We start from the raw sequence: 27614 nt of genomic DNA, 5'->3' as shown, positions 1-27614 counted from the left end.
AGTTTTAATTAGTTTTGACTTTTTTTTTCTCTTATTCAGTTAGTTTTAATTAGTTTTTAGAGCAGGTTTGTTAGTTTTATTAGTTATCGTTTTTTTCTGATGCTTAGTTTTAGTTTAGTTTAGTTTAGTTTAGTTTTAGTATTAGTTTTAGTTATTTCATATATTTTATCTTCCTCATCATCCTATTCAAAGAAATTAGTGAGGCATGGATATGGGTTACCCTGGACACTTTATTTGGGGGTCGGGTTAGGGCGGCTCATGGACTGAGCAGAGACACAATGTACCGTACAATGTATAAATTCCCTATAGCAGGTTGAGGGGGGGTGCAATCCATACACAACGTCACTTACGTGAAACAATGCGAAGATGTGCAAAGCATGAGAGGAGATGCACAAAGCAGCCAGCAGTTAAAGCAGATAGAAACATATATAACCAGCTAACCAGCAGTTAAAGCAGATAGGAACATATTATAAACCAGCTAACCAGCAGTTAAAGCAGATAGGAACATATTATAAACCAGCTAACCAGTAGTTAAAGCAGATAGGAACATATTATAAACCAGCTAACCAGTAGTTAAAGCAGATAGAAACATATATAACCAGCTAACCAGCAGTTAAAGCAGACAGAAACATATATAAACCAGCTAACCAGCAGTTAAAGCAGATAGGAACCTATTATAACCAGCTAACCAGCAGTTAAAGCAGACAGAAACATATATAAACCAGCTAATCAGCAGTTAAAGTAGATAGGAACATATTATAAACCAGCTACCCAGCAGTTAAAGCAGACAGAAACATATATAAACCACTTATAAACATATATAACCCAGTTCCTCATCAGTCAACCACACCTTAGCAGATATCTCATCTCTTAATCATCTCCAGTTCCATTATTAGCCAACTTTGCTTCAGTTCAGTTCAGCTAGCTGTAGCTAGTAACATCAAACGTTTTTTAACATTCTAACAGGTTCCATACCTCTGTAATTGGATTAGTTTTCATCCTCCTCTTTTCTCCTCTTCTAAAATGTGCAGTTCAGGGCTTGGAAGGCCTTTTCATGGTGATAAACTCTCCAGTTTTAACCTGGATGCTAGTTCAACACTGACTGTCCTTTAGCTCTGCTCTGTCACTCACGCGCACACACACGGTACGCCAAAATAAAAAAAAAAAAAAAAAAAAAAAAAAAAAAAAACCCGACCCATGTATCACTACAGTAAACCCCAGACAGGACTGTGCTGCTGTGTCCCAGCTTTAGTCTGTATGTTCCAGGTAGAGTGGGGACCAGAAGACGACTGGAAATCACCAGTGACCAGACATGACAGACTGGGAAGTGTCGTATGGTGTCACCAGCTCAAACTGCTGGAGCCACATAAATCAATTTCATATCAATCCGACACTGACAAAGACGAAAACGAAGGGAATTGTATCATAATTTTTATACGTTTTAGTTAGTTTTGTAAGCTCACGATACAGTTTCAGTTAGTTACCGTTTTTTTTCTTTAATTAGAGTTTTTATTAATTTCAGTTAACGAAAATGTTTTTCAATTTAGTTTTCGTCATTTCGTTCGTTTCCGTTAACGATAATAACCTTGCTTTGAATGAATAGGTGATAGAGAAAACAGGATTCAGCTGGATTTACAAGTACAAAAAAGGTCTAGACATATATTGATTATATTACCACATCATGAAATCTTCAATTGCATCTATATTAATAATATTTGTCCTTGGAAACATTACAAAACTGAAGCATATTTCAGTACAATTCTAAAGCTGGCTGTAAAAAAAAAAAAAAAAAAAAAAAAAAGTCGCATTAGAATGAATTTACTTTGACACAGAGCTGATATAGTATTTATATAAAACAAACATGTAAATTAATTTGGTTATGATTTTGAATCCTGTTGCTGAAAAGTGACATTTCTCAATTGCTGTTTCTGTGTCAACAACTGGCTTAATATGCACAACAATTACAGTAAGAACTGTAATAGCACATGTCAATACCAGTCACCTGATACACATGGATTTTATGCTGTAATGCTTCGGACTGCCAATATTCAACAAGATGGTGCAAGATATTTCCAAACCATGTGCTGTAGCATGTCTTAATAACTACAATATTGTAATGTAATAATTTAACAAGGTGAAAAATCAATTCGATAAATATAAAAGCGGGATTGAAAAGCTGCTAAAGCAAACAGGAGGCTCACACACACGCTGATCATGTTTGAGAGCCATAGAGAACAGCAAGCGTTATCAACACACAGACTGGAGTGTGTGTGAAAGTGTGTGTCACGTTGGCCAGACCAGGTGCTCCTCAAGGACTCGCATCCAATTTGTGGGAAACACAAGGCGAGGAACGGCTAAATGAAAACACCACTATCATCATCCAGCTTGTGTTGTGAGGCCTGTCTGTCTGTATATATATGTGTGTGTGTGTGTGTGTTCATAGGTATGAGTTAATAAGTCATTACCTTTTTATGTCTTTGTACACCATACGCTTTTACACCATACTCGTAGGTAATTAAACAACTGACTCTCGACTGCTCCTCTATCCCGGTGCACGCTGGGAAATGTGCACTGTCTGAACTTATCAACCTTGAATGCATTTTACGAGGCAGGTGAAATTAGCATTAGACAAAAATATCCATTTTTCACAGAGATGAGCCAGTAAACACGATCAGGACTTGACCACGTTTTGCTTTTTTTTTTTTTCTAAAAAAGCATCCAGAATAATCTAATGCAGTATTATCACCCAGGGAGCTTAAACTCTTTTAGATCCAACCAACACCACAACTTTTTAAAACCTCCAGCGGTTATTTACCCCCCTCATAAGCTCTCCCTTTTTTTTCAATATCTCCCTTCCTCATTTCCTCTCCTCTTCTCTTTCCTGTCTTTTTCTCTCCCTCTCTCTTTCCTTACCGGGGGAAGCCTATTTGTCCGCTTTAAGTGAAATCACTCAATTCTTTGAGGAAGAGACTTTGGAGACCACTGGTAACCGAGGAAGAGAGAGAGCGAGAAGGAAGAAGAAAGTACGTGTGTGTGTGAAAGAGAGAGAGAGTCCACCTTCCAAATAAGTTCCATTAATCATGGGCCAGAGTCTAATGTAACTAATATTTTACAATTAGAGGAGACAAGATGGAGCTGGGGGCCATCTATCTCCCTTACACCACATGATCATCGATTCATAAGAGCTGAGGAGAGAGAAAGCAGGGAGGCCACAGCATACCAGCCCCGTGTACAACACCACACACTGAAAAGCACACACATACCCACATGCTGGGCACACGCTGACACACATGCAGACGCTAAACACCCACATACATAATCACAGATGCTTAGCAGGAAACAGAAGGATGCATGAGAATGAGGGGACAAGCTGTCACATTAGCATTTGTTTGTATATGTTTGGTTTAAAATTAGTTCCACAAATAACATTTATTGTACTTATTGATTGTTTTACTAATTGTTATTTTCAACTATTAGAGTAAAGATTAGTGGTAAAATGTCAGGCATTTAACTTACAATGGTTTAAAACAAACAAAAAAAAAAAAAAGGCTGAAAAATCCTTAAGTTTTACGTGGAATTACGAACAAATGTATCTATGTTCGTTTAAAATAATCCACTTGATTGATTTGTTCATAATTGATTATTAAAACTGGGTTCATCTGTTGTACGTCTTATACCTAAGTTGACTTTAAAGCATAAAGCATTGTGTCAAAATTGACTCTAATAGTGAATAACACCACATGATAGGATAAAATTATGTGTAGATTAAGATTTTTAGCAATTTAAAATAATGTACACGTACAGGATGTGTTCAGGTTTACAAATACGCACATAATGGACTCTGAATAAGGAAGATACTGAGTCAGGCTGCAGATGATCTGTGGTTTCCATGTAGAGAAAAGAAACGCAAGGACATGAGTGAGATTTTAGGAATGGTTATGTCAAAAGCATCATCTGAAATCTTCATTCTAGGCTGATATGTCGAGTCTGTTTTCTTAGATTATCTTTAATTTGTAAAATCTCCTTCTCAGCAATTACATGGAGCAAACATAAAATCACTTTTTGAAACTTCATTTTAACAAATACTGTAATCAGCTTATTAAGTATCGGCATGTCAGGAGCAGAACTGTGTGCTCTGATGGATAGAAACTCATATTCCCTGAAAAGAATCTGAGGTATCAGAAATGGAAGGTATCACACACTCATTGGTGACATTCTGTTTCTGTCTGGAGCAGAGGAGGGCTGTGCCGCCACCAGCTCTGCACCAAAACCTGGTCTGCTGTGCCCTCTAGTGGTGCAACACCGGAACTGCATCACAAGATTCCAACCATCCTAATGTAAAAGAGGAGGGAAAATTAGAAGCAGCTGAACAAATGAGCAGAAAGACGGGTTCATCTGCAGGTCACCATCTGCCCAGCGACCAACCAAACGCTGGCACACTGCAACCGCTGCAGAGCGTCATCTTAAACACATCAATCCACACGCACACACAGACAATTATACAACACGCCAGCATGCACGCACAAACATGTGCTTACACACACGGCTGCACAACATGTCGTAGAGGAAAATGAGAGGAAATGGATACTGAAGAGAGAGAGGGAAGTGAGCGAGAGGGGGGAAAGACAGAGCAAATGATGAGAGAGGAAGTTAAATGAAGGGCAAAGAGCGGTGTTCATCACACTCTGAAAGAGGTCGCTTCAAATGTTCAGATTGCTTAGCTGAGCAGCAACACACATGCACACGCCAACGACAGGCCGGATGGAATGAAAGATGACCTAATGTGTTCTTTAATCAGGCACATGTGCGCCATTACGTGGAGACACACACCTACTCAGATGCATGGATCTGACACACTGTACACAGCCTCACACACATATGCATGTACACCTACACCTTCACACAGCCACATCCAATATATACAGTACATGAAGTATACACACACACACACACACACACAGAGGCTGGGAAAATAATATCCAGATTCTTCCTGATCAGTCCAGTCATCTAAAAACATCCTTTCTCTGTCGACGTCTGTGTGTGTGTGTGTGTGTGTGTGTGTGTGTGTGTGTGTGTGTGTGTGTGTGTATGTAAAGGCCAGTCAAACAGTTACTTTCTCCGGATGTGAGTTTTATTGGAAACAGACTTGGGAGGTTCATGGCAGGAGGCCCCCACATCTGGTGCGGTGCAGCTGATCCGTTTAAGAATTAGTCAGGCATTGACCTGGGCAGCCTCCCAGCAGCTCGGGAGCCTTTGGGTCCTGACGTTAGGTTAACACAAATACGGATTTCATCAGTGTGGTACAGCTCAGGTTTCAGACCACAGAGGGGGGCAATGAAACTCTAAAACCCCCCCCCCCACCACCACCACCACCACCCCCTTTGAAAAGTCAGCTGAAGTGGCTGGACTGTGTGTGGAGGAAGCTTCATGTTGGAGGTTCTGTTTGATGTGTGGGAGGTTTGATGTTATTTTTAGTGTTATGAGAGGGGAACTGCTTTGCGGAGTGTATACATTATGTTGAGTTTTTGTAACTCTTGGCCTGATCCACCACAGACTGACACTAATCCCTTTGAACCTGCACAGTGTCTTTACCTTTTATAAAGTCCTCAAACTGCATGGAATGTACTTAAAAGACAGATAAAACCCTAACGTTTCTCAAAAGTTTTGCTTCTTTTTGTCACACTGCTAGTGTATATCAACTACTTCCATAAATAAGCCTCACTAGTGGATTTTTAGACCTTGGTTCAAGTTTTACAATCACTGTTTTTTGTTATATTTATAAGTATTATATTTCAATAAGGATTGTGCATAAGTGCTTTTGTGTGATTTAACCAGTGACCACATAAAACATAACGGTATATGCAGAAAAGGCGTAACATTACACCACTTTAGTACCTTTGGGGCAATTCAAGTTTTCATTTTCACCATTTTTATTATAAATGTTCTTGTTTAACCTCCTAAGACCCAACTAGGGGTTTTCTGTCCACATTTGTGGACAAGAGTTTCACAACTTTATAGAGAAAAAAAAAAGAAAAGAAAACTGTCCACCACAAAGGACATTCCATAAAAATTTAAAAAACTGCATCTGAAAAAACTGTTGCATCATGATGTTTCCAATATAGGCACTTATTTAATAAAAAAAAAAAAAAAAAGATGGTACTTTGCTGACATTTCGTGGATCTTAGGAGGTTAAAATTACTCATATTTTATTTTGTTAATTCTACTGAATCGTCCTTTATTGTTTATTGTAATTTCTAATTCATTTGGAAGTCTATTTGTAAGATTTTTACTGTTTCCAGGTATGTAAGTATAGAGATGAATGTATAAGCTAATGCCCTTGTGACCATCTTATGTCTATTTGTTTTTTGTTTATTTGTTTGTTTGTTTGTTTTGATGTCTATGTCATCATCATTATGTGTATTTTTTACATTTTAAATTTAGAGCGAATGAGTGATGTATCAATGTTGGCTGTTTTATGTCTTGTTCTATCACCTGCCTGGGGACTGCAGATGAAAAGTAGTTGTTTTTTTTTCTGGCATATTTACATGGGTGTATTTTTTACACAACAATGTTCAGAAATATGCATGGTCCCTATTAAATAAACCAATAAAATAAATAAACTGTGTCATTACCATTAAGTGCAATGTTTTGTGGTTATATTCAGGTAAGGCCTTCTCCTCAATGATATTGAATAAAGATTATAATAATTATAATTTTTGGAATAAAAATGTCAAGTAAATGGGTGTACCATGCTATTCATATAACCTGCTCAATGTGACTGAAGAAAGTGATGTATTTATTATTAAATTTATTACTGTCTGTGTAGGTTCTTACTTGCCCAGGTCATCGTTCTTCTTGGTAGTTCTTCTCAGTTCAACTGGACTGATTGAGCTCTTTTGAAAATGTTTTGAGACTTATTACTCTTTTTGTCTAAAGAAGTCTAGTATATGAGGTGATTAATAGGTAGTACTCAGATGTAAAAGTATTATTCTGTGTTTAAAAAAAAATAGATACATAAATAAATAAAGCGAAATAAAAATAACTTGTTTTTATTTGGATTTTTTGTTGTAATACCATGTATTTCATAAGGTACTGTACCTTAGTGATTGGTGGTGTTTTTAGTTTTAGTTTTTCTAATATACTGTATACTTCCACATGTTTACCTACAGTCTCCCCTTCAGTCGAAAAACTGTCTCATGTTCCACCTTGACTGGGCTGTTTGAGTTTCACTGTGCAGGACTGTGTCTGTGATCTCATGTAACAGTGACTGTTGTTGAGTTCTTCTGCTGGCAAAGTCTTTTTTGAACTGGTTAAATAAAGGTTAATAAATAATAAATAAAAATAAAACAGTGTTGTGTGCCCTCCTAACATCTCAAAATTGTTCATCCATTGATTGTGTTTTTGATGTTCTTTATTTTTTTTGAGCTGATGAAAACAGTGACCTGTGGCATTAGTGCACATATCAGTCCAGGTCCTACACATTGTCTATAAAAATATTAATATAATAAAACGCTTAATTAAACAGTGGAATAGACATCATCCTAGGTCAAGCACTTTCTTAAAAAAAAAAAAAAAAAAAAAGTTTTGCATGCTCCAAACCAAATTAACATTACTTTAAATAACTGTTCAGGATAGGGGGAAATGTTTTAATTTTTTATGAGGTCAGGCTAAAATCACTGTTCAAAACATGTATTTCTAGTACTACTTTATTTGTCTGGGGAGTTGTTAGTTAACGCAGTGACAGGAAAACACATAACTGAATGACCTACAGTAAACACATATATGGAAACCTGCAAAAACTGAGTAAGTATGGGACAGAAGTTGAAATGTAGTAATAACTGCCTATATTTTAATATTGTCTCCTCTGAGTAAAAGGGTTAAATCAGGGGTGTCAAAGTCATTTTCGATCTCTAGTGGGCCCACTAACTTATAATAATAATAACTCTAGCTTTTCCTTTTTGTTTTAATATAAAAGACTAAAAGTATAATTTAACAATATCATGTCTCAGTTTATCATTAACTCATTACAACTTACAGAATCCAGTGGATCTACAACACTAAACATTTAGGTGCAGGCAGAATATTGTTAAAATTGCACTTATTTTTCTAAAGAAATTTTAGGTTCTTCATAATTATTTAGATTATTCACATTTTTATGTGACAGGATACTTTTAAATGTAAACATTTTCATCATGTACTTTTAACCCATAATGACCCAAACATCCACCCTCGACCAAAAGCATCTACTGATCTAAACTGTTTAATACCTGTTGATCCACTAATTCTATCAAGCCATGTAAATAGTTGGTGTAAAATGCACTTTGTCATCTTGTCATTGTCATCAGATATGACCCATTTGGACATTCAGAGGCTCCGTAGTGAACGTGGAAACACGGTCATCTTCTGCAACATTGATTCACCAGTAAAACCCATGGAGTTGGATCAATGACCGTGGATGAACACTTGTTTTTACAGTTATTGATATCTTTGCTGAAAATGTCAGTTTTTCTTCAGTTTTCTCTGTTTCAGATATAATAATCCCTAATTTAAATCTGAGCTTTTAAGAACAGCTACATGACCAATAAGTAAAATATAAGAAAATACTTGATTTTCACTGAAAATTGGCAAATTACAAAGGATAATTTTGCACAAAAAAAACAACAAAATAATAATAATAATTTGGGAACTACCACAAAGGTCACACTGGGTCTTTATGGGTTAATTCCCACAAAAACAAAAAGGAAAAAGATTGCAAAGAGTCATTATTTATAGCTTATTACCCCACCCCGCCGAAGGGGAGGAGAGGGGTATTGTTTTTGCTTTGGTTTGTTTGTTTGTTAACACTAGCAGCAAAACTATTGTTTGAATTCGTACCAAATTGGGTTTACAGATTGCCAGTGACCCAAAAAACATATGATTACATTTTGGGAAAAGTAGGTCAAAGTTAACATTTTTTAAATGAATTTTTAAAATCTTTCTTTTCCCATTCACTTATGATCACTTATGACATTTCAAATGTGTGTAGCAGCAAAACTATTGATTGAATTCATACCAAATTGGGTTTATAGATTACCAGTGACTGAGAATAGATCTCATTACATTTTGGGAAAAGTAGGTCAAAGTTCAATTTTTTTTAAATGAATTTTTAAAATCTTTTTTTTTTTCCTCCTAGTTAGTTATAATGGGCAAAACTGCAAATGTCTATAAAAACCTCAATTTAGTTTCAATTTACTTCAGACTTGGCACATATGTGGAGGCAGTTCATATGCTGGCATCAGCACACACACAGACATGATGACATCAGCTGGATCGATGCCAAAATAAGCTACAATATGTGTGAGGGACGGGGTTTGTTGTGCCTGTCACCACTTGTTAGTATTTTATTTGTGCAATCCACATGAGATTAAATTGGGCTATATGTGGTCCCTGAACTAAAATGACTTTAATGTCTTTGACATAAATTTTGAACTTCACAAAATTCATCCCACAGGTCAAATGAGACCCTTTGGTGGGACGGTTTTGGCCCATGGGCCATATGTTTGACACCCGTGGTATAAATATTAACTTTATGTAGGAAATTCTGAGCATGCTCACATATCGTCCACAGTCCTAGCATCATTTCACTGCAGTTATTTTATGAGAACCTTAGGGAGACAAAGTGGTGCATTCAATCATTTACTTCTCTGTATTCTTCATGATCACAGTCTATGAAGCTTTGCCATCAAATTGACTGAGAGATAATAAGTTGTGTATCCCCAAACAGTTTACCCACTTCTGATCACACAGTGACACTCCGACGCGGCTGCTCGCCTTCCTGATTCTTTGCTGTCAGAAAAGAAGAAATTAAAAACATGAAGAAGCAGGCCGTGGCTCTGTGACAATCTGCTTTTTTTTTTTTTTTTAGTTTGAATACATTTTATTTTTATTATAAGTACAGTTCAGTAGTTACAAAACGAAGCATCTGCCATGAGGATACAGCGAAACATAAAGAGTGTTCAGCTCACAAGACAGGTTTTGTACATAATATGTGGAGTGGAATGCTCGTTATAGCTGGTTCAGAGAAGAAGAGAGCCCAAGTGAGACTCTCGCCGTTAATCTCTCATCTTTACACCACTGGAAAACAGAGACACGGTCAGAGGTCAAAGCCAAGAAAGGGAGACCCAGCGATCTGATTGGTCAGTGCCTCCAGTAGGATACTTCTGATTGGTTAACTCAGATCCCCTTTTCCAGAATCCCTCCCTTCCAACATGCTGTTACATTATCACACTCTTATTAGTTTTAGTTTTAAATCCCCTCTTTTCCTGGCATATTGAAATTGAAAGTATGGTTAATTGTAGTCTACATATAAATCAAATTAACATGAACAAAAAAAAAAAAAAAGTCATATCGGAGGTGGTGCTGCAGAGAAATCTCCTCAAGTTGGAATTTTGAGCACTGAAAATCACCCAGGCTAAAGCAGTAGTGGGCCTACACTGCAGGTAAAGAGGATTTGCATACAAAACAAATCGGGGTAACAATTTGTCAAAGCCACATACAGTATAGAGGTTGATCAAACTAAAATGAAAAATATTTGGACTGTACACACCGCATTAGAATTTTTCTCTGGGTTCACAAAAAATGACGTAGAAACATTTCACAATGCCAAGGGACACACAAACACACACCTTCAGTTTAGTTAGTTAGCTAGTTTTGTACTGTATAGGTTGGATTTATAATACTATCACAGTGCAAAATACTTCTGAGAACCAAAACAAATGAAAAAAAAGAAAGGATAAAGTCCCTCTATGCATAATGGATTCTGTATATATGGGGCAAATATGTTTGCAGCACAGGAGACGATTGTCATCTTTTTTCCTCTTTTTTTTTTGATCAATAAATGGAGAAGGCATTAATGTACAGTACATATAAAAATTAAAAATAAAATCAACCCTACATCCTATAGTCTAGCACAACTACATAGCTTTGTAGAAGCAGTAACAGATGACTTGTATCTAAGGCTATACACAATATGTCTTTTTTCCAGTTTTTTGTTCTTTTTTTTTCTCATCTTAAAGTAAATACATCAAACCATTTTCAGTAGTCAGTAACACTGTGCAACAATGACCGGTGGCAGTATTTTACAAACATCTGGCGTCACTTGACATGAGAGATGAAGAGAAAGGGGTGGAGGGCAAGAAAGAAAGAAAGAACTGTTCCCCCTCTTTTTTTTTGTTTTTGAGATCTTTTTTTTTTTTAGTTTGTTTTAACTCTTCTCTGTCAAACACTAGAAGAATGCCTACCTATCGAGAACGTGGCCGTGTAAACTACTGTCACTTCTTTGCTTTTGCTCCCCATGAAGGATTAAAAATTTGTAATTTTTTTGTCATTTTTTTTTCTTTTACTACTGTATATCTCTCTATGTACATTAAGCGTCTAAGGGCGCTGTGTTGAATGATAAAGAACAAGAAAGAAAGACGAAGGGAGTCGTATAGCAGGGTGATGGCCTGTACTGGCCTGGTTATAATATATAAGTACATTTAGGGCAGTTTGAATATTTCATCTCCTTCATATTAAGCATTATCAGCACCATTACCATCATCAAAAGCTAAACATTGGTATGCTTTTTTTTTTTTTCCTTTTTTTTTTTTTTTGCCAGCAATATCATATTCATTTAGACTTGAGTTGTAGATTGTCATGTGATGCCCTTGTCCTTTGTGTCATTGTGACGCATGGTCATGGGAGATAAACAGAGACTTTGTGACAGCTGATAGGAAAGCCACATGACAGGAAAATGTGCTTGGTCTCTGTCAACAGTCCAGTAAAGTGAGTTTCTGTTCTACAGGAGAATACATTCCAGGTACAATATAACAGTGGTCCGTGGAGTCTAGAAACAATGGACTGTCTTTTTCTTCATTTAACAGGAGATAAAAGTCTTTACTTGCATGTGATTAAGCACTACACTTCAATACTATTTTTATTCTTTTTTTAAAAAAAAGGAATACCTTTCTAGCTCAAGGAATGTATCAGAGTTTGTGGAGCCAATTACAGGGAGTGCTAATCAGACAGGTAGTTTCACCAAAAGAAAGAAAAAAAAAAAAAAGAACATTATATAAGAGTAAGGACAACAATGACAGGGGCATTCAGACCACAGGAGACATAACAGGAAAGTTGCTTTCACTTTGTTTAGTGTCCAAGGACGCTTGCAAAAGTCACTAGGTCCGTCTCACAAAGCCGTCCCCATAGGAAACTGTCCCAAACTGCTTCAAATAGTTCTCGCCTTCTCTTGACTCTGACGGTAGTATGTGTTTTTCATTTTAAATAAAGTCTTTGTTATAGTGTATTCCTTCATTCATCATCATCCTTCATCACCGCCTTCATCATCCTCATCATCCTGCCTTGCTCCGGTGCGGGGCCGTTAGTCTTTGTTTACAGCGTGGGCATCCAGCCCATCGGGATCGCCTAGGTTATGGTTGTTAGGGTGGTTAAGGTCGTTGTTAAGATGGTTGGGGTCGTGGGTCAGCGCGGGGTCATGGGTCATGGGCTGGTCCTCCTCTCCCACCCACAGATGCACTACGGCCAATAAGAGAACAAGAGGCAGATTAGCACCAGCGACCCAACACAGCGACCCCACCCTGCAGCACACACACACAACCCTCAGCATTGAATCACAAGTGGGTCAAGTGGGGCCTAATGGATGGATTAGATATATGAGACTGTTAGCTTTGCAAAATATGTTTTAACTGAACAAAAAAAAGCAAAGCCATAGCCAAATGTGTTTAGTACTGATGCAAATATAAATCAGCCTTTAAAGAAGAATTACAAAACAGCATATTTTCTCCCTAAGCTGCAGTAGTACCTAGTCATTAAGATAGTTTTGGATTAATTTGCCCAGGTTTTGAGATATGTGTTTCCAGGATTTCTGCGCCCACTCAAATGGAGATGAATGGAATGTTGTTGGTGGTGCTTACACTAAGAATTAATGGCTCTTACCAGAAACAGGGTCCCTGGTACTTTAGATAATGCACATTCAACAGTTTTCAAATTTGTCTGCGGCAAAGTAGTTCAAGTGAATCCTGACCAGATACAATTCTAGTAAGCTTCTAAAATAACAGGGAAAATTACAACATGCTTCCATTTACTTCAACTGAATTAGGTGATAGCAGCTAAAACATGACATATCTCCAAATCTGGACAAATTAAATAATATTATCAGCAAGGTGGTACTGTACATCTAATGTTGAGGAAGAAATGGGTGTAGTTGGGTCTGGTTTTATTATTTAAGGACATACACATTTTTGTAAACTTGCTATTGTACCAACATTTTACAGCAACTAGGACTAGCAACAGAAAAACATTAAAATCACAGTAACAAATTGGACATAATGCTTTAACATATACTCATTTTTGCTTTTCTTTTCGATGAAAATGTAGTATAAGGTTAGTATCTGAACAAACAGGGTGAATAAATACACAAGAAAATGGTCAAATATAATGCAATCCAACACAATACAAATCAACACCTCAAATACATCTTTGCAAACAAACCATTTAAAAATTGTGACTAATAAGAATAAAGAAGTGTACACTTTCTAGTCAAGCCGTATTGTTTTGCATTGCATTCTAAGGTTTGACTGGGATTCTGTGCATATTGTTGTATAATGCAGTTATTGTTGCTTTTACATAAGCAGTGTCAGCAAAATGTTTGACTCATTAACATACAGGGAGATTGGTACATCCACTGTGTAAATCGTTTTATTTCTTTCTAATTTTATCGTTGCATCTTCTGTACACAAGAGTCAACGCTTGAGACTGTGATATGGTGTTCAGTGAAATATTCATTTCTATAATGGTATGAGATGCTAACACATTATGGTTATGACAACTGGAGTAGTTTCATACTTGTTCCAAGCAAGTTTGTTGGCTTTGTAAGTGTGATAGCGGGTGAAGTGAAGTGAGTAAATCTAATAAAAAAAATAAAAAATAAAAAGTTTTGAATCTCGGTGAGACAGTAAGAAATGCATAACTGTAATTAGGTCCCACAGCTACGGCCACTAAATAATACAACTTGTCCCCAGCCCTCCTCCCTTTTCTACACTTTCATTCCCTCAGCAACTTCTTAGAAAATTATTTTGCAATAAAATGCCACAGAACACATTTGCATGTCATGTTCTTTTAAAGTGGCGTTATGAATCTGACAAAACCAAATTAAAACACGGGTTTATTTGAGTTGTGCTTTTGCAAAGACGGAAATGGATATCAAAATGAAAGGAAGTGCCGCCGTAACAGAGGGAAAATAAAGAGCTAATAACGTGATAAAACATCTCTCGGATTCAACACTAAGTAATAACTCTGGCTGTCTCTGCATGGACCCCAACCTCGCTGTGCATCCAACATTATACTTGTTTTTAATGCTCAGTGCAGCTTGTTTCAGGAGGATCTGATATATTACAGTGTAATTAGAAATATTCTAATGATACTGGTGAAAAATGTGTTCATTTTACAACTAAAGCTCTGGAGCTAATGGATAACGATGTGCAGGAATTCATAATTAAAACAAATACATCTAGGTCTAAAGCATATGCACTCATGGTTGTATTTTAAAATCACAAGCAGGTGTTTTCTTAGTATATTTGCAGCATTTTTCAGGTGCGAGTATCTTTTGTCTTTTGTCATACCCAACTTTCACCACAAGGTGGCAAGCTAAGACAGTGAATAAGACCCAGCGCATGTGAACAGTTTGCTGTATGATGGGCATACCTACACATTCATCTAACAGACTCATTTCCCAATGCTAAACTTTCTGTTCTGATCATCATAACTCAATAAGAGATGAATACTACAACAGGAAAAAAAATAAATAATAAGAAGCTCCAATTTCTGCTTTTAAGTGTAGCTATAATTCAGGATTCAATTTATAAAAGTTGTCAAAGCTAAAGCCATCATAACTGAAGAAACACTAAATAAAGTTCCCTTGTTTTGCAGCTTCAAAAACTGTCTCGACTCTCCCCAAGGGCACTTCCTGCCTTTGACTTCCCTGTAAAGAAACTTCCTGTAACGAGCTCCAGATTAGGCCCCATATTTGATTTTCACTGTTCATTAACTAAGCCACCTGGAATGTTATTATTTAAGCACGGTGCTCCTTCTCCCCAAACAACTGCCGCTGCGAAGGGGGAGAGATTTCCTGGCCAACTTTATAGATTTAGCATAACTTCCCCTCGCAGTTTTTAATTTCCCATTCGGGCAGGCGGCAGATGCACCTCACAGACACAGAAAACCTGCCTGGCATTCATTTATCACTTGAATGCAAGGCTTATCTATTCGTTTGCTTCGAACATGTCTGCCCCTCTTGACTTTGATGCAGTTTGCTTACATGACTACATTATCATACTGATAAAAATCTACCTTTATACAAAATATCTACTGGTTATTATTTTATATTTGAGCTTAAGAGCAGTGTAAAAACACTAATCTACATGCTTTCATCCCTGTAGCAGACTGAAAACACAATATGGAAGAGTAAGTGCGCCCTCTTGTGATGTGTTGTGAGATGGCAGATGGAAACACGGGTGGTTATTGGAGGGGAGAGGGCCTAGGAAAGGAAAACATATGGTGTGAGGACACACAGCTCCAGGATCCATCCACTGTTAATACATGTGTCATGCTTAACAGAATGAATAAATGGGAAGGAGACTGGAACAATGGCATATCACTGCACTCTGAGCATGTGTCGGATAGCGCCTTGGGATATGGTGGACTGCGTGTGTGTGTCTGTGTGTAAATACGTGCGAGTGTGTGGTCTCAGAGGCATCACCTGACATTAATAGCAGTCTGTGAAAACATCGCACAACAGGCACTTGCCAAGTCGAAGCTGGCGTTTTGCAGCTTTGCAGACTGGTACTGTGGCACATTTATACAGGATTTCTGGGTATTACTGAAGCTCATACAAACTACGAATACTGGTGTGTGTGTTTTAGCAGATCTGTGTTTAATCCAGACTGTCTACTAAGGTGTAGCTGATAATATTTTAACATTTTAAATGGATTCTGTCTCCAATCAGCTGACCTTTATGGTCTGTCCAACTCCAAATTAACCTTCAAAAACAAGAGTCAAATGATACAAATTCTACAAAATGCTGACCAGTCAGTACTAGCGTGCAGTCCTGGGGATAGTTTAGGTTTTATTGCCAGGATCTTGTGATATCTGCGTCTAGAATTTCGTGAGCAGTGCTGATCAACCTTATCAAGACGGTGGCTTCGACTGAAACGGTTTCATGTTTGCACAATATTTACTTTCTGCCTTTTTCTTTAGCGTAAAAATACATCCAATACACACTGGCCTCCACAGTGGAATGAAAGAGTAGCATGTACACTACTTTACACAAACAACTCCACAAAGCAATGCACATTTTGCAGATTATTAGATTAGATTTGTGCAATTTCACAGCTGTCAATTATGATGCTAAGTGATGATGATGACTAAGTGACCGAAATCTCAATTTGAGTTACTGAGTGCTTCATTGATCGGCTGTTATACAGGGAACAGCGAATGAGTCGATGAATGAATGAGTGAATGAAGGAGTGATTTTTGGCGCAGTTCATTTCTTCTGTAAGAGTTTCTAAATACACATTCATCTCCACTGATATTTGGTGTTAGGTAGGTAGAAATCTAATACATTTTTTATTAGAAATAAATATTCTTCTAGCAGTAAGTGAGAATTTATGTTTTTTTTGCGCTTTAGGTGAACTAGTTAACCCATAAAGACCCAAACATCCACCAACGAAAAACATCTACTGATGTAAACTGTTTAATACATGTTGATCCACTAATCCTATGAATACTTGTAAATATTTGGTGTAAAATGCAGTTTGTCATCTTTTCATGATCATCAGATATGACCCATTTGAACGTTCAGAGGCTCAGTAGTAAACTTAGATACATCTTCATCTTCTACAACATTGATTCACCAGTAAAACCAATGGAGATGGATCAATGACACTTGTTTTATGTTCAGTTAATGATACAGTAAAAAAAATGTTTTTTTCTTCAGTTTTCTGTTGTGATCAAAAAACTTTTGGATTTATGAAGTTTTCATGAACATCTAAATTAAATATAGGAAATTAAATACAGGAAAATACATAATTTACAGTGAAAAATGCAAAATACAGACGATAATATTATAATAAATGGCAATCAATCACTTAAGATAGGTTAAATTTAGAGAAAAAATAATTTGGGACACAAAAGTAGCACTGGGTCTTTATGGGTTAATATATTTTTATGCGAATGTAGGTGTTTACAGTTCTCTAAAGATGCTATGAAAAGTAATATCACCCACTTTGAGGAAATGGACTACAGGTGATTATTGATTGATATCAGCTATTTATTACAAGTGTAAGTTGCTATACGCTGTATCCGTCCCGTCTCAGTACACAACCAGGCCTCGGTGCATCATTTGTCATCATCTGGACTTAAGCTGAGTGTAAAGTCGAGCTCTGTGAGGCTTCTCTGTGCCACTGAAGGTGGCTGTGGCTCCTTTGTTCCCTCTCCCAGGCATCCGGGCCCTGCACTAGCAGAAAGTGTTGTTCTTGGCACAGCCCCGTCTCATTGTACAGCCCAGTATTTATAAATATGTAAATATGAGCAGCACTAGGCATAACACGGCCCACTTGTATACACCGAGGAGGAGCGGCGAGGAAGTGAGCGCAAGCCCCCCCACCCCTCCTCTACCCCCCTCTCTCTGCACCCCCCTCCTAAAATTGTATTTTTAGATGGTTTTAATGAATACAGGATGTTTATAGTTACCATTCCCTGTGATTCGCACAAAAGACTAGAAAAATCCACATCCACCCTGCCGCCCCTCCTCTGCACCCTTCCCGCCCTCCACCCCCTCCCTCCCCCGATCCCTCAAAGCACTACTAAAGAAGAAGGGGTGGGAGACAAAAAAAAAAAAAAAAAGCAAATTTGTGGTGAAACGCAGCAGGATTGTTGTGCTCTCAGTCTGCTTTCGGCTCAGATCCCTATTAGACAAACAGAGTGTGGTGTTAAGGTGCAACAAAGAGTGACGAAAACTCGTGTGTTCAGGTGGAGAACGGGCGGGCGCGCAATAGAGAGAGACAGACGAGATGTGCGAGGAAAAGGTTCCTCACGACGCAACATCAAGGCAGAACGCAATTTGTGTGTTATTTCTGTTTTTTAAAGTTGCAAAAATAATACAAAAGCCGAATCAATATGTGCGAGGAGTGGGTAAAAAAGGTTACCTGTTTTCTGTTGTCTGTGATAATGTGTTTTTTTTGTGTGTGATGACTCCATGTCAACTTGTTTTCTTTTTATAAACTTGGTTTTGTTTTGCTACAAAACTCTCAGGTCTAGTATGAGGTGACGCGTATGACAGGATGGGAAGATTTAGAGAGGAGAGAGAAAAAAAAAATGACAAGAAAGTAAAAAAAGAATGATTATAGTTGGGGAAACACAATGAAGTGAATGTTAGTGGCCTCTTTCTATCTTTCGCTCTCCTTCTCCAAAACTGTTTCTGAGGCTAAAAGATTGCCGGCTTGATAATACCTCCGCTGAGCAATTTAAGCCCAAACACTCTGATGCTACAATCTGTCTTCTCTGCCTGATAGCGCTTTTCTCCCCTCTCCTCTCCAAATTACTTTCTTTCATATCTAATTATATTTGCTAATGATCTTATAAGAGAATAATGGAATGTGCTTGATCTATTACCTTTTTTTTCAATACATAAATACAATGCGGGGGGAAATGACTATTGGAGACAGGAGGAAATGTTTTTTTTAATGTTTTTGATGAGAGGGAAAATGAAGCTGGGAGCTGCAGGGTCATTAATGGGCGATGAACACAGAGGTCATCTCTCACATTCTCTTTGACATTTCTCTCATCTGACGTGCTGAAACAATCACAACCTCATCCTTGCTCTCGATTTCGCCTGTTCGCTTCACTGTTCCTCGGTAATCTGCCAGAAATCCACCTCAAGCCTTTTTTTTTTTCTTTTTTTTTGAACTTCAAATGAGAACTTTCGAACTTTGTTCAGTGTCACTTCTGTGTCGCTTGTTTATGGCTGAAAGTCTGGAAATGATCTCTCTATGAAGTTATGTATCTCACAGTTGGCCATAAAGCTGGAAGAATTTAGTTTGCAGGCACATTCCTCTTATTATCACCTTTGACCTAGTGCAATGATTACATACGGAGTCCCAGTTACAATTCAATTCATTTCTATCAAGAAGAAATCATATTCTGATTATCATCCCATGAGAAGAGGTGACATATTTTCTTGCAACTTTATGGACAACAGTCTACCTCTCTCTGTCTCTCTCTCTCTCTCTCTCTCTCTCTCTCAGATTCCTATTCAGATTCATTATTTATCATTAAACATTTCTATCAAAGATGTAATGTAAAAACAAAATGACGATGCATTGGTCTCTTAAAAAAAATGGATAAAACACTTATAGACAGAATAAAATAGTCTGTATAAAAGTATATAAAACTCCATAAATAAATAATGCACATAATAAAATCAGTGATAAAAATATAAAAGAAATGATACCAATCAATGTTAAAAAATATTGCACTGAATATAATCTATCTATCTATCTATCTATCTATCTATCTATCTATCTATCTATCTATCTATCTATCTATCTATCTATCTATCTATCTATCTATCTATCTATCTATCTATCTATCTATCTATCCGTTCTTGTTTTTCAACTTTTATATACTTTCTCCCTCTTCTCTTCTTCTATTCTGTCACTTCCTTTAGTGAAGTACAATAAGAAAAGACAAAATTACCCCTTTAACCATTGAACACTGACAAATAATAATATTACATCCCCACTTAAGCGTTGTATCGTGTCTGTTCAGTAATTTTTGTCTTGCTCGTGTGGTTCTAGAGGATGACACATGTGAGATGTTTTAAGACTTTAAGATGTTAAATGCCAGGCTGCAGATTGAATTCTCTAAATGTCCCACAGCGCCCCTTAATGACTTCTTTTTTTGTCAAATTCAGTGCAGATTTTCACAAAATCGCACAAGACAAACAGTAGTACTAATATCTTTTCCTTTTCAGCTGATGGCTTTCTGAGCTTTAACTTAGACTCGCTAAAATCCAAGCCAGCCTTTTAACTGAGCAGCTCTTTCTCCCTCCGTTGCCAAACCCCTGTCCCGTTCTGTCCCTCCCTCGCTCCCCTCCTCTTAAGCCTCTTCTCCATCCTCCATTCTCTCTCTCTTTTCTCTTCTATCCTGTCATTTTTTTTTCTCCACAGGCCCTGGGACAAGCCAAGCCATGACAGGCACTCTCTAAACCCCCTGCATTAATGGAAGGAAATGGCATTCGATCCCTGTTTGATCTCCTAATCATTTCTGCTGAAATGATAATTAGTGCCCTTCCAATCCTCCCACAGAGGAGGAGAAAGGGGTGGGTCGAGGGGGGAGTGAGTAAATACATAAATAGGAAAAAAAAAAATCCCTTAGCTTTTAGATCCCAAATGACATCTCTGTCACCAAGCCGGGCATGTTCATGATCAACAAGTGCTTTCCTCCATTGCGAATTTCCCATCCTTTTACACACAGAGGGCTGAATATGCACACACACACACACACACACACACACACACACACACATACACACAGAGACACAGTGCCTGGCGACTGCTGTCTGTGATTCTTTTCAGCTGACATAATCCTGATTGATTCGTTCAGCAGATAAAAACTGGGTCCACTTCTGCCCTTTTACTGGGGGGGCTGGAACATAATACTGCCTTTTATTCACCAACAATGTAACATAATGGCGTTGGAATGTGCAGGGGAAAAAAGGCCACATTTTAAATGCTTGTGACACACTGCGCTGTGAAAAAGCCTGTAGTCTAATGTAAAAGAGAAAAAAAAAAAGAAAGAAATCATTAAGATGCCAGATTACCCATGTGACCCGGTGCTAACAAGGTCAAATGAAGGCTGTTGTTTTGGAGAACTTGTTATTTTTTTTTTTCTTTTTGTCTCCTCTGAGTGCGTCTGTGTATGTACTCCCAACTTTGTGCGCATCTGTCACTGTGTTGCCTTCATGTTCACACAAAGAAATCAAGGATTCCAGTTCTCCAGTTTCCTTGCTATCACTACTGTTCGTCCTTTCCTGAAAAGGAAGCTTTCGTTTGGCGGGAGCTGGGCCGGGGGCTGGAAGAGGTGATCTCATCTTAACTCCACAGATCACACCCTCTGCTTTACACAGCCCAGGTCAGGATTTTACAGAAACTTTAGCAGTTTTTTTTTAGTCAATTTCTGATTCTGACATGCCTTGTTAGTTCACTAAGACAAACTACTTTATTTAGATCACACAGAATTTCACACAAAATGCACTTTGGAAGCAAACTGTCATTACCGGGAGCGTCAGTGTGATTGTATACTACAGTTTTTCTTCAAACTTTGTGTCCTTTTTCTTGCTATAACTGGAAAATCTAAGAGTAAGTCCTTAAAAAATAAGCCTATCTACTGTATATGTCTTTGGACCACCACAAGTCTGGTTATTTCTTAACCCATAAAGACCCAGTGGAACTTTTGTGGAAGTTCCCAAGTGAATTTTTCCTCTCTATTTAATCTTTTTTAATGTATTTATTACTGTTTATCGTAATATTATCCTCTATGTTTTGCATTTTTTTCCATGAAAATCATGTATTTTCCCGTATTTAATTCAATGATGATGTAGATGTTCATAAAAGCTCAGATTAAAGTTGACTGCCATAATATCAGAAACAGAGAAAAATTAAGAAAACGAGACTTTTTCAACAAAATATAACTTTAACTTAACATAAACCAAGTGTCTCCATCTACTGTCATTGATCAAACTCCATGGATTTTTCTGGTGAATCGATGTTGTAGATTGTGACGGTGTTTCCACAGTAACTACAGAGCCTCTGAACATCTAAATGGGTCATATCTGATGACCATGAAAAGATGACAAACTGCATTACAAACCAAATATTTACATGTCTTGATAGAATTAGTGGATCAACAGGGATTAAACTGTTTAGGTCAGTAGATGGTATTGGTCGCTGGTGGCTGTTTGGGTCTTTACGGGTTAAGAGAAATCTTCATATGTTTGGAGGTAACACACTGATCTATATAAATAATAATCTTTTATCTGTTGTCATTTTATGTACCTATGTGTTTTATATATGTATGTGTGGAATTTTAATTGTGTTTTATTTATTTTAACAACTTTGTACGGTGACCTTGAGTGTCCTGAAAGGCGCCTGTAAATAAAATGTATTATTATTATTTATTATTAATAGTCTGCTGTTAAAAAGTACAGGAACAATACTGACTCGTAGTGATGATTTTTGCTTTCCATATGTACTGAAACATTCCAGAACAGCAGTCAAAGACCTGGTAAAAAAAAACAACAAAAAAAAACTGCAATAAAAGGTGATTTCCTCTGTTCAGTCGAGACAAAAATAGAACTGTTTGTCCATAATGATCGGTAATCTACACAGAAAAGGGCAGATGAGGGTCGTAACCCCAAGAACACCATCCCAACTGTGATTAAAAAGAGGTGGAGCATCAAGGTGTGGATTTATTTTAGTTTGATACAAGAGGGACTGATGCTTAATAAAAACTGCATCTTCAACAAGAGTTATGTGGGTATGTTAAAGCTTCATATGCTAAATCTTAGGACAGTGATTCTAAGAATAGTTCAGAAATGGGAGCAAAATGGCTTAAGGCTAACAAAGCAAATGTTTTGGAGTGGTCGTCCAAAATCACTGATCTCAGTCCAGTAGAAAATTAGTGGGCTGAATTGAAAAAAGCAGTTAAGTGTTCAGTATGAATGGGCCAAAGTTCCTGCAGCATCAGAATGAAAGATTATTCCAAGCATTTGATCTAACTCATTATTTAAAAGCAATATTACCAAATTTTAACTAAAATTAATACAAACTTTGAAAGCTAATTTCGAGATAAAACGCCAATTCTCTCTACTCTTGCTATTTCACATCATTAAAATAAAGTAGCAGGGCTAACTGAACTAACTGAGGAGATATATATTGGAATGAATAGCTCAGAATTGTGAATTAATTTAGCCTTGGTGTATGTGAACTTCTGACCCCCACTGTAATTCTTTTTTGAAAGGCTTTGTGCGTACACGAGTCTAACATCCGTCCCTCATTCTCTGAGATGCAAACAAAGGCTAAAGGCCAGGCCGCTGGGTGTTTGTATCCATAGACTCTGGTGTACTGTAAATCTGAGTCAGTTTGCAGTGGAATGTGTGTTTCTGAGATATGAAAGATGGAAAATGGGCTTTGGTTGCAAGATACACAGTGGAAGTTCCATCTGTTACATAAAAAAACTCACTTCAGAGACTTATGATATAATCTTTTCTGTATATTTGTCACAGGGTGTTTATATTTTTTATGGAAACTGCACAAAAATGATGCATCATATAACATGGAAGTGTAATATTCAGTTACACACTAGATGGACAAAAGTATTCAGACACGTTGAATCAAGGTGTTTCTTTTCTAACTGGGGTCTGGGATACAAAACAATAACGACAAATGCCATAATATAGTTTTATATTACATGGATTGGCTAGTTTTGTTTAAATTGTTATCTTTGCTTCCAAAATGCCTCAGATGGTTTTTACTTAATTTTTCTCAACATTGATTTAGTTTAGTTTTTTTTATCCATGTCTATGATTTTAAATGTTCTACCTCTAAATTTCTAAAATATACAGAGGGGTTGGCGGTTCGAATCCTGCTTCAGACTAACCACATGTTGAAGTGTCCTTGGGCAAGACACTGAAACCTAAATTCCCAGTAGTAGTAGTAGTCCCAGTACTGGTGCGTGATTGGGTAAATGTGAGGCTTTGTAAAGTGCTTTGGGCACCATAAAAGTGTGAAAAAGCTTTATATAAGTACTGACCATTACTGTAAATAATAATTTTCTACCACAAGTTACCATCTACTTACTTCACAAATTTCACTTAAGAAGAAAAATCCCATTTAAATCCCATAAAATTATAAGGAAATATTCATGTTTATACCTCAAATCAGCATGAACAGGACATCTTATGAGCTGTAGCCATGATGTGTCCCAAGATTTTTGTTGATTAAACATCAATATAACATCAGCATAAAACTATATTATGACATTTGTCATTGTTTTGTATCCCAGACCCCTGTTAGAAAAGAAACACCCGAATTCAACATGTCCCAATACTTTTGTCCATATAGTGTACGTTACCCTGTCATAAGCGTCGGCACTTTCAACTCAGTGACCAAACTAAACCAACGCACAGTGACTGTTTCCTTGCAGGCCTTCTTGCTCACTTCTTGCCCGCAGCATATCACCAATAAAAGACCAAACAAGAGAGAGCGGACGGCCTTCCTGCTACACACTTGTATTAATTGTAGGCGCTAATCTGCAAGCCACGTCCCTCCCTGGAGCGTACAGTGTTATCCGCACCAGCATGGTGGTGGCGACATATCTGGTTACTAATTCGGTGTGGCATGAAGCCAGCTGGGAAACAGGAAGGAAGACGGAGTCTGTTGAGCGGCCACTGAAATGTGTCCCTAACTGCAAACCACTAGACACTTAAAGGATGAGAAGAGGCAGGCAAAACAAGCGTGGCAATATGGAGGATGTATGTAGATCACACAAGACAAGGGAAATGAACATGAGATCCAGCAGCAAATAGGGCAATATTATATAGGGCAATATGTATATGTAGAGCAAAAGTAAGTGTGTTCTCCTGATGACTTCGACTCATAAAGACAGAAACTAAACTTTATTTTCTCACTATCAATAGATTCTGATCAATGACTGTCACTTTTGGAGGTTCAGTGTTTTTTGATGTTCCAGAATAGGTCCAAAAACATGGCACTTTTATGCATTTTCAAAGTGAGAAATGTTAATATTTTTGTCTGAAGTATAAGCTTCAGATTCAAAGTTCAAGGTTACTTTATTTATACCAGTGGGTAGATTTGTTTTGCAGAAAAAATGATTGCATTTGGCATTCCATTACAAAACACACATTGAACCTGATAGGCAGGTACTTGAGTGTCAAGACAAATAGTGCTCAGTGTTCCGCCATTCAGCAGTATCGCAACAAGGATAAGTAACAAGATAAGATCAAAATAATAAAAGCAAGATAAATTAAAAAAAAAAACAAACAAACAAAATAAATAACCTTAAGGAAATAAAAACAGTCTGTGGGAAAAAAACAAAACAAAAAAAAAACAATATAAGAACATAAAATTAAAACAATTTAAAAGTCACAATAATAAATAGAGCTAAGAAATAGGATAAAAAATAGAATAAAATAAAGTGCAATGTCACTACTTCATATTGAGCTCAGTGACAGCGACAGGAATAGCTGTTTTTACGTCAGCTGTTTGTTTTTAATTTTATGATAAATTCAAGACGATGCTTAACAATATTATGTTTATAACCCTTAAAGGCCTAAATATTCAAACGCATCAGCTGATCTAAAACATTTAATAACTGTTGAACCTCTAATCCTATCAATACATTTAAATAATTCAGGTAAAATACAGTTTCTTAGCTTTTCACTGGTGTCAGATATGACCCATTTGGATGTTAAAAGGTTCTGTGATTAACATAGAAACAATACCATCCTCTACGATAACGATTTATTGATAGTGTGGTAAATCGTAGTGGTACTCGATACTTGTTTTTAAATTTAGTTACTGGATTTATTTTGTTGGTAAAAGTCTCTTTTTCTTCAGTTTTCTCTGTTTTTAAACAATAACCTTTGACATAACTCTGAGCTTTTCTGTACATTTACATGGTCAGTGAATAAAATAGGGGAGAATACCTGCTTTTCACTGAAAAATGCTAATAATAATGTTATAATAAATGATGGTAAATCACTTTGGAAAGGTTAAATGAAGAGAAATATGAATTTGGAAGTCACCGCAAAAATAGTTCTATATTAAATATGTTGTAAGGGTTCATAAAAGATACGACACTAAATGGACGTTAACCAGTTTGGACAGACAGAGGGATAGATAAATGCTGCAATGTGATGTGAAATGAGCATAAGTCAGGTCTCTGCAGATGGAGATTAACAAGACAGACAGACAGACAGCAGAGTAATGACAACCCGGCCCCAGCTAACGTAGCTATCATTTATAATCACACAGAACCTGCCGCTGGTTTCCCAGCATCCCATGGCAGGGGTGGAGGCTGGGGTGAAGGGGGACATTCAAGAGTTCTCCTGAGCTTCTAAATGTTACAGATAAATAAATGACAGCAGTTTAGGGTGTGAGGATAGGGGAGGCTCCGAGGGACAGGTGGCTGGTTGGCATTGAAAGGAGGGAAAAAGGAAGAGGAGGGAATATAGTGTAGGGTCTCTGTCAACAACTGCAATGAATATTAATTCAGTATATCAAGGTACAGGCGGCTGCCATATGTTAAAGCACTACAAGGCTTCTTTTTTTTTTTGTTTGATTTCCAGTGTTGATGTGAATAAAAGCATATTTCATCTACAAATAAGTAAATAAGACTATATAATGTTATATTGCAAGGTGATGAGGCCTGGTTATTCAGAGGGGAGGTTAGCGCTTCTGGTTAAATTCATCTATATATAGAGAATTAATGAATATATGAATAAATGATTGAATACAGTAGATCAATGTTTTCATATAATGTCCATAAAATGCACATATGTATTTCTGTAAACTGGATTAAAGCGCATAAACTAGTGTCATCAGCAGGTGGAAGAAGGGGCAAGATCAGACACAAAAGATTAATAAAAAGAGAAGGAAAAAAAAAAAAAAGACTGAGGAGTAATTTGGTCTCCTCATCAGTCCACACACACCTGTTGCTTATGGATGAGTACTTTATGGGAATATTGGAAAATCCAGGATGTTGGGGATCAGTCACATGCGAAAAATGTTTCCTATGTCAGACTTTCCACTAAAAAAGGGTTTCTACTTCTAATGCATTTTAACCCTTTAAGACCCAAACAGCCACTAGTAACCAAAACTATCTACTGACTTAAACTGTTTAATAACTTTTGATCCACTAAACCTATAAATACATGTAAATAATTGGTGTAAAATGCAGTTTGTCATCTTTTCCCGTTCTGTGGAAACACCGTCATCTTCTTCAACATTGATTCACCAGTAAAACCCATGGAGTTGGATCAATGAGAGTGGATGGAGACACTTGTTTTTATGTTCAGTTAATGATATCTTTGCTGAAAAAGTCACTTTTCTTCAGTTTTCTCTGATTCTGATACGGTAATCCTCAACTTTAATCTGAGCTTTTATGAGCATCTACATGATTGGTAAATTAAATATAGGAAAATACATGATTTTCACTGAAAAAACACAAAATCCAGGAGAATATTATAATGAATGGTGAGAAATCACTTAAGAAAAGTTACATATGGAGAAAAATTAATTTGGGAAGTGCCACAAAAGTAGCTCTGGGTCTTTATCTGTTAACTCCTATACAATAAACCCAAATACCACCTCATAACAAGTGCTATTATTTATTTATTTTTTGCAAATATATAATTTAGAGGAAATATCTTCAGTACACCTTCAATAAGATTGTTACCAAATCTGGATTCCAGAAACCATGTTCACTCTATCAGCAATAAATGG

The 27614-nt window shown here is 37.0% G+C and overlaps 1 protein-coding gene across 8 annotated transcripts in view; it reads right to left on the bottom strand.

The window, feature by feature from the left end:
* The window catches only part of znf536 (zinc finger protein 536), a 241578-nt gene that overhangs the window by 24674 nt on the left and 189290 nt on the right, over window positions 1–27614 (bottom strand). The window contains exon 8 of one of the 8 annotated variants that reach the window (XM_030128222.1): window positions 10991–12549. The exons of the other annotated variants lie outside the window; for them this stretch is intronic. Within the exon in view, the coding sequence (XP_029984082.1) occupies window positions 12395–12549 (155 nt within the window). The 3' untranslated portion in view covers window positions 10991–12394. Of the gene's footprint in view, window positions 1–10990; window positions 12550–27614 lie in introns of those variants that run through there. 8 annotated transcript variants of the gene reach the window in all.

This window comes from Sphaeramia orbicularis, chromosome 3 (genome assembly GCF_902148855.1).
Source record: "Sphaeramia orbicularis chromosome 3, fSphaOr1.1, whole genome shotgun sequence".
In the NCBI taxonomy this organism is placed as follows: Eukaryota; Metazoa; Chordata; class Actinopteri; order Kurtiformes; family Apogonidae; genus Sphaeramia; species Sphaeramia orbicularis.
Note: the sequence above shows the minus strand (reverse complement) of the source record. Positions and strands in the feature narration are given on the sequence as shown.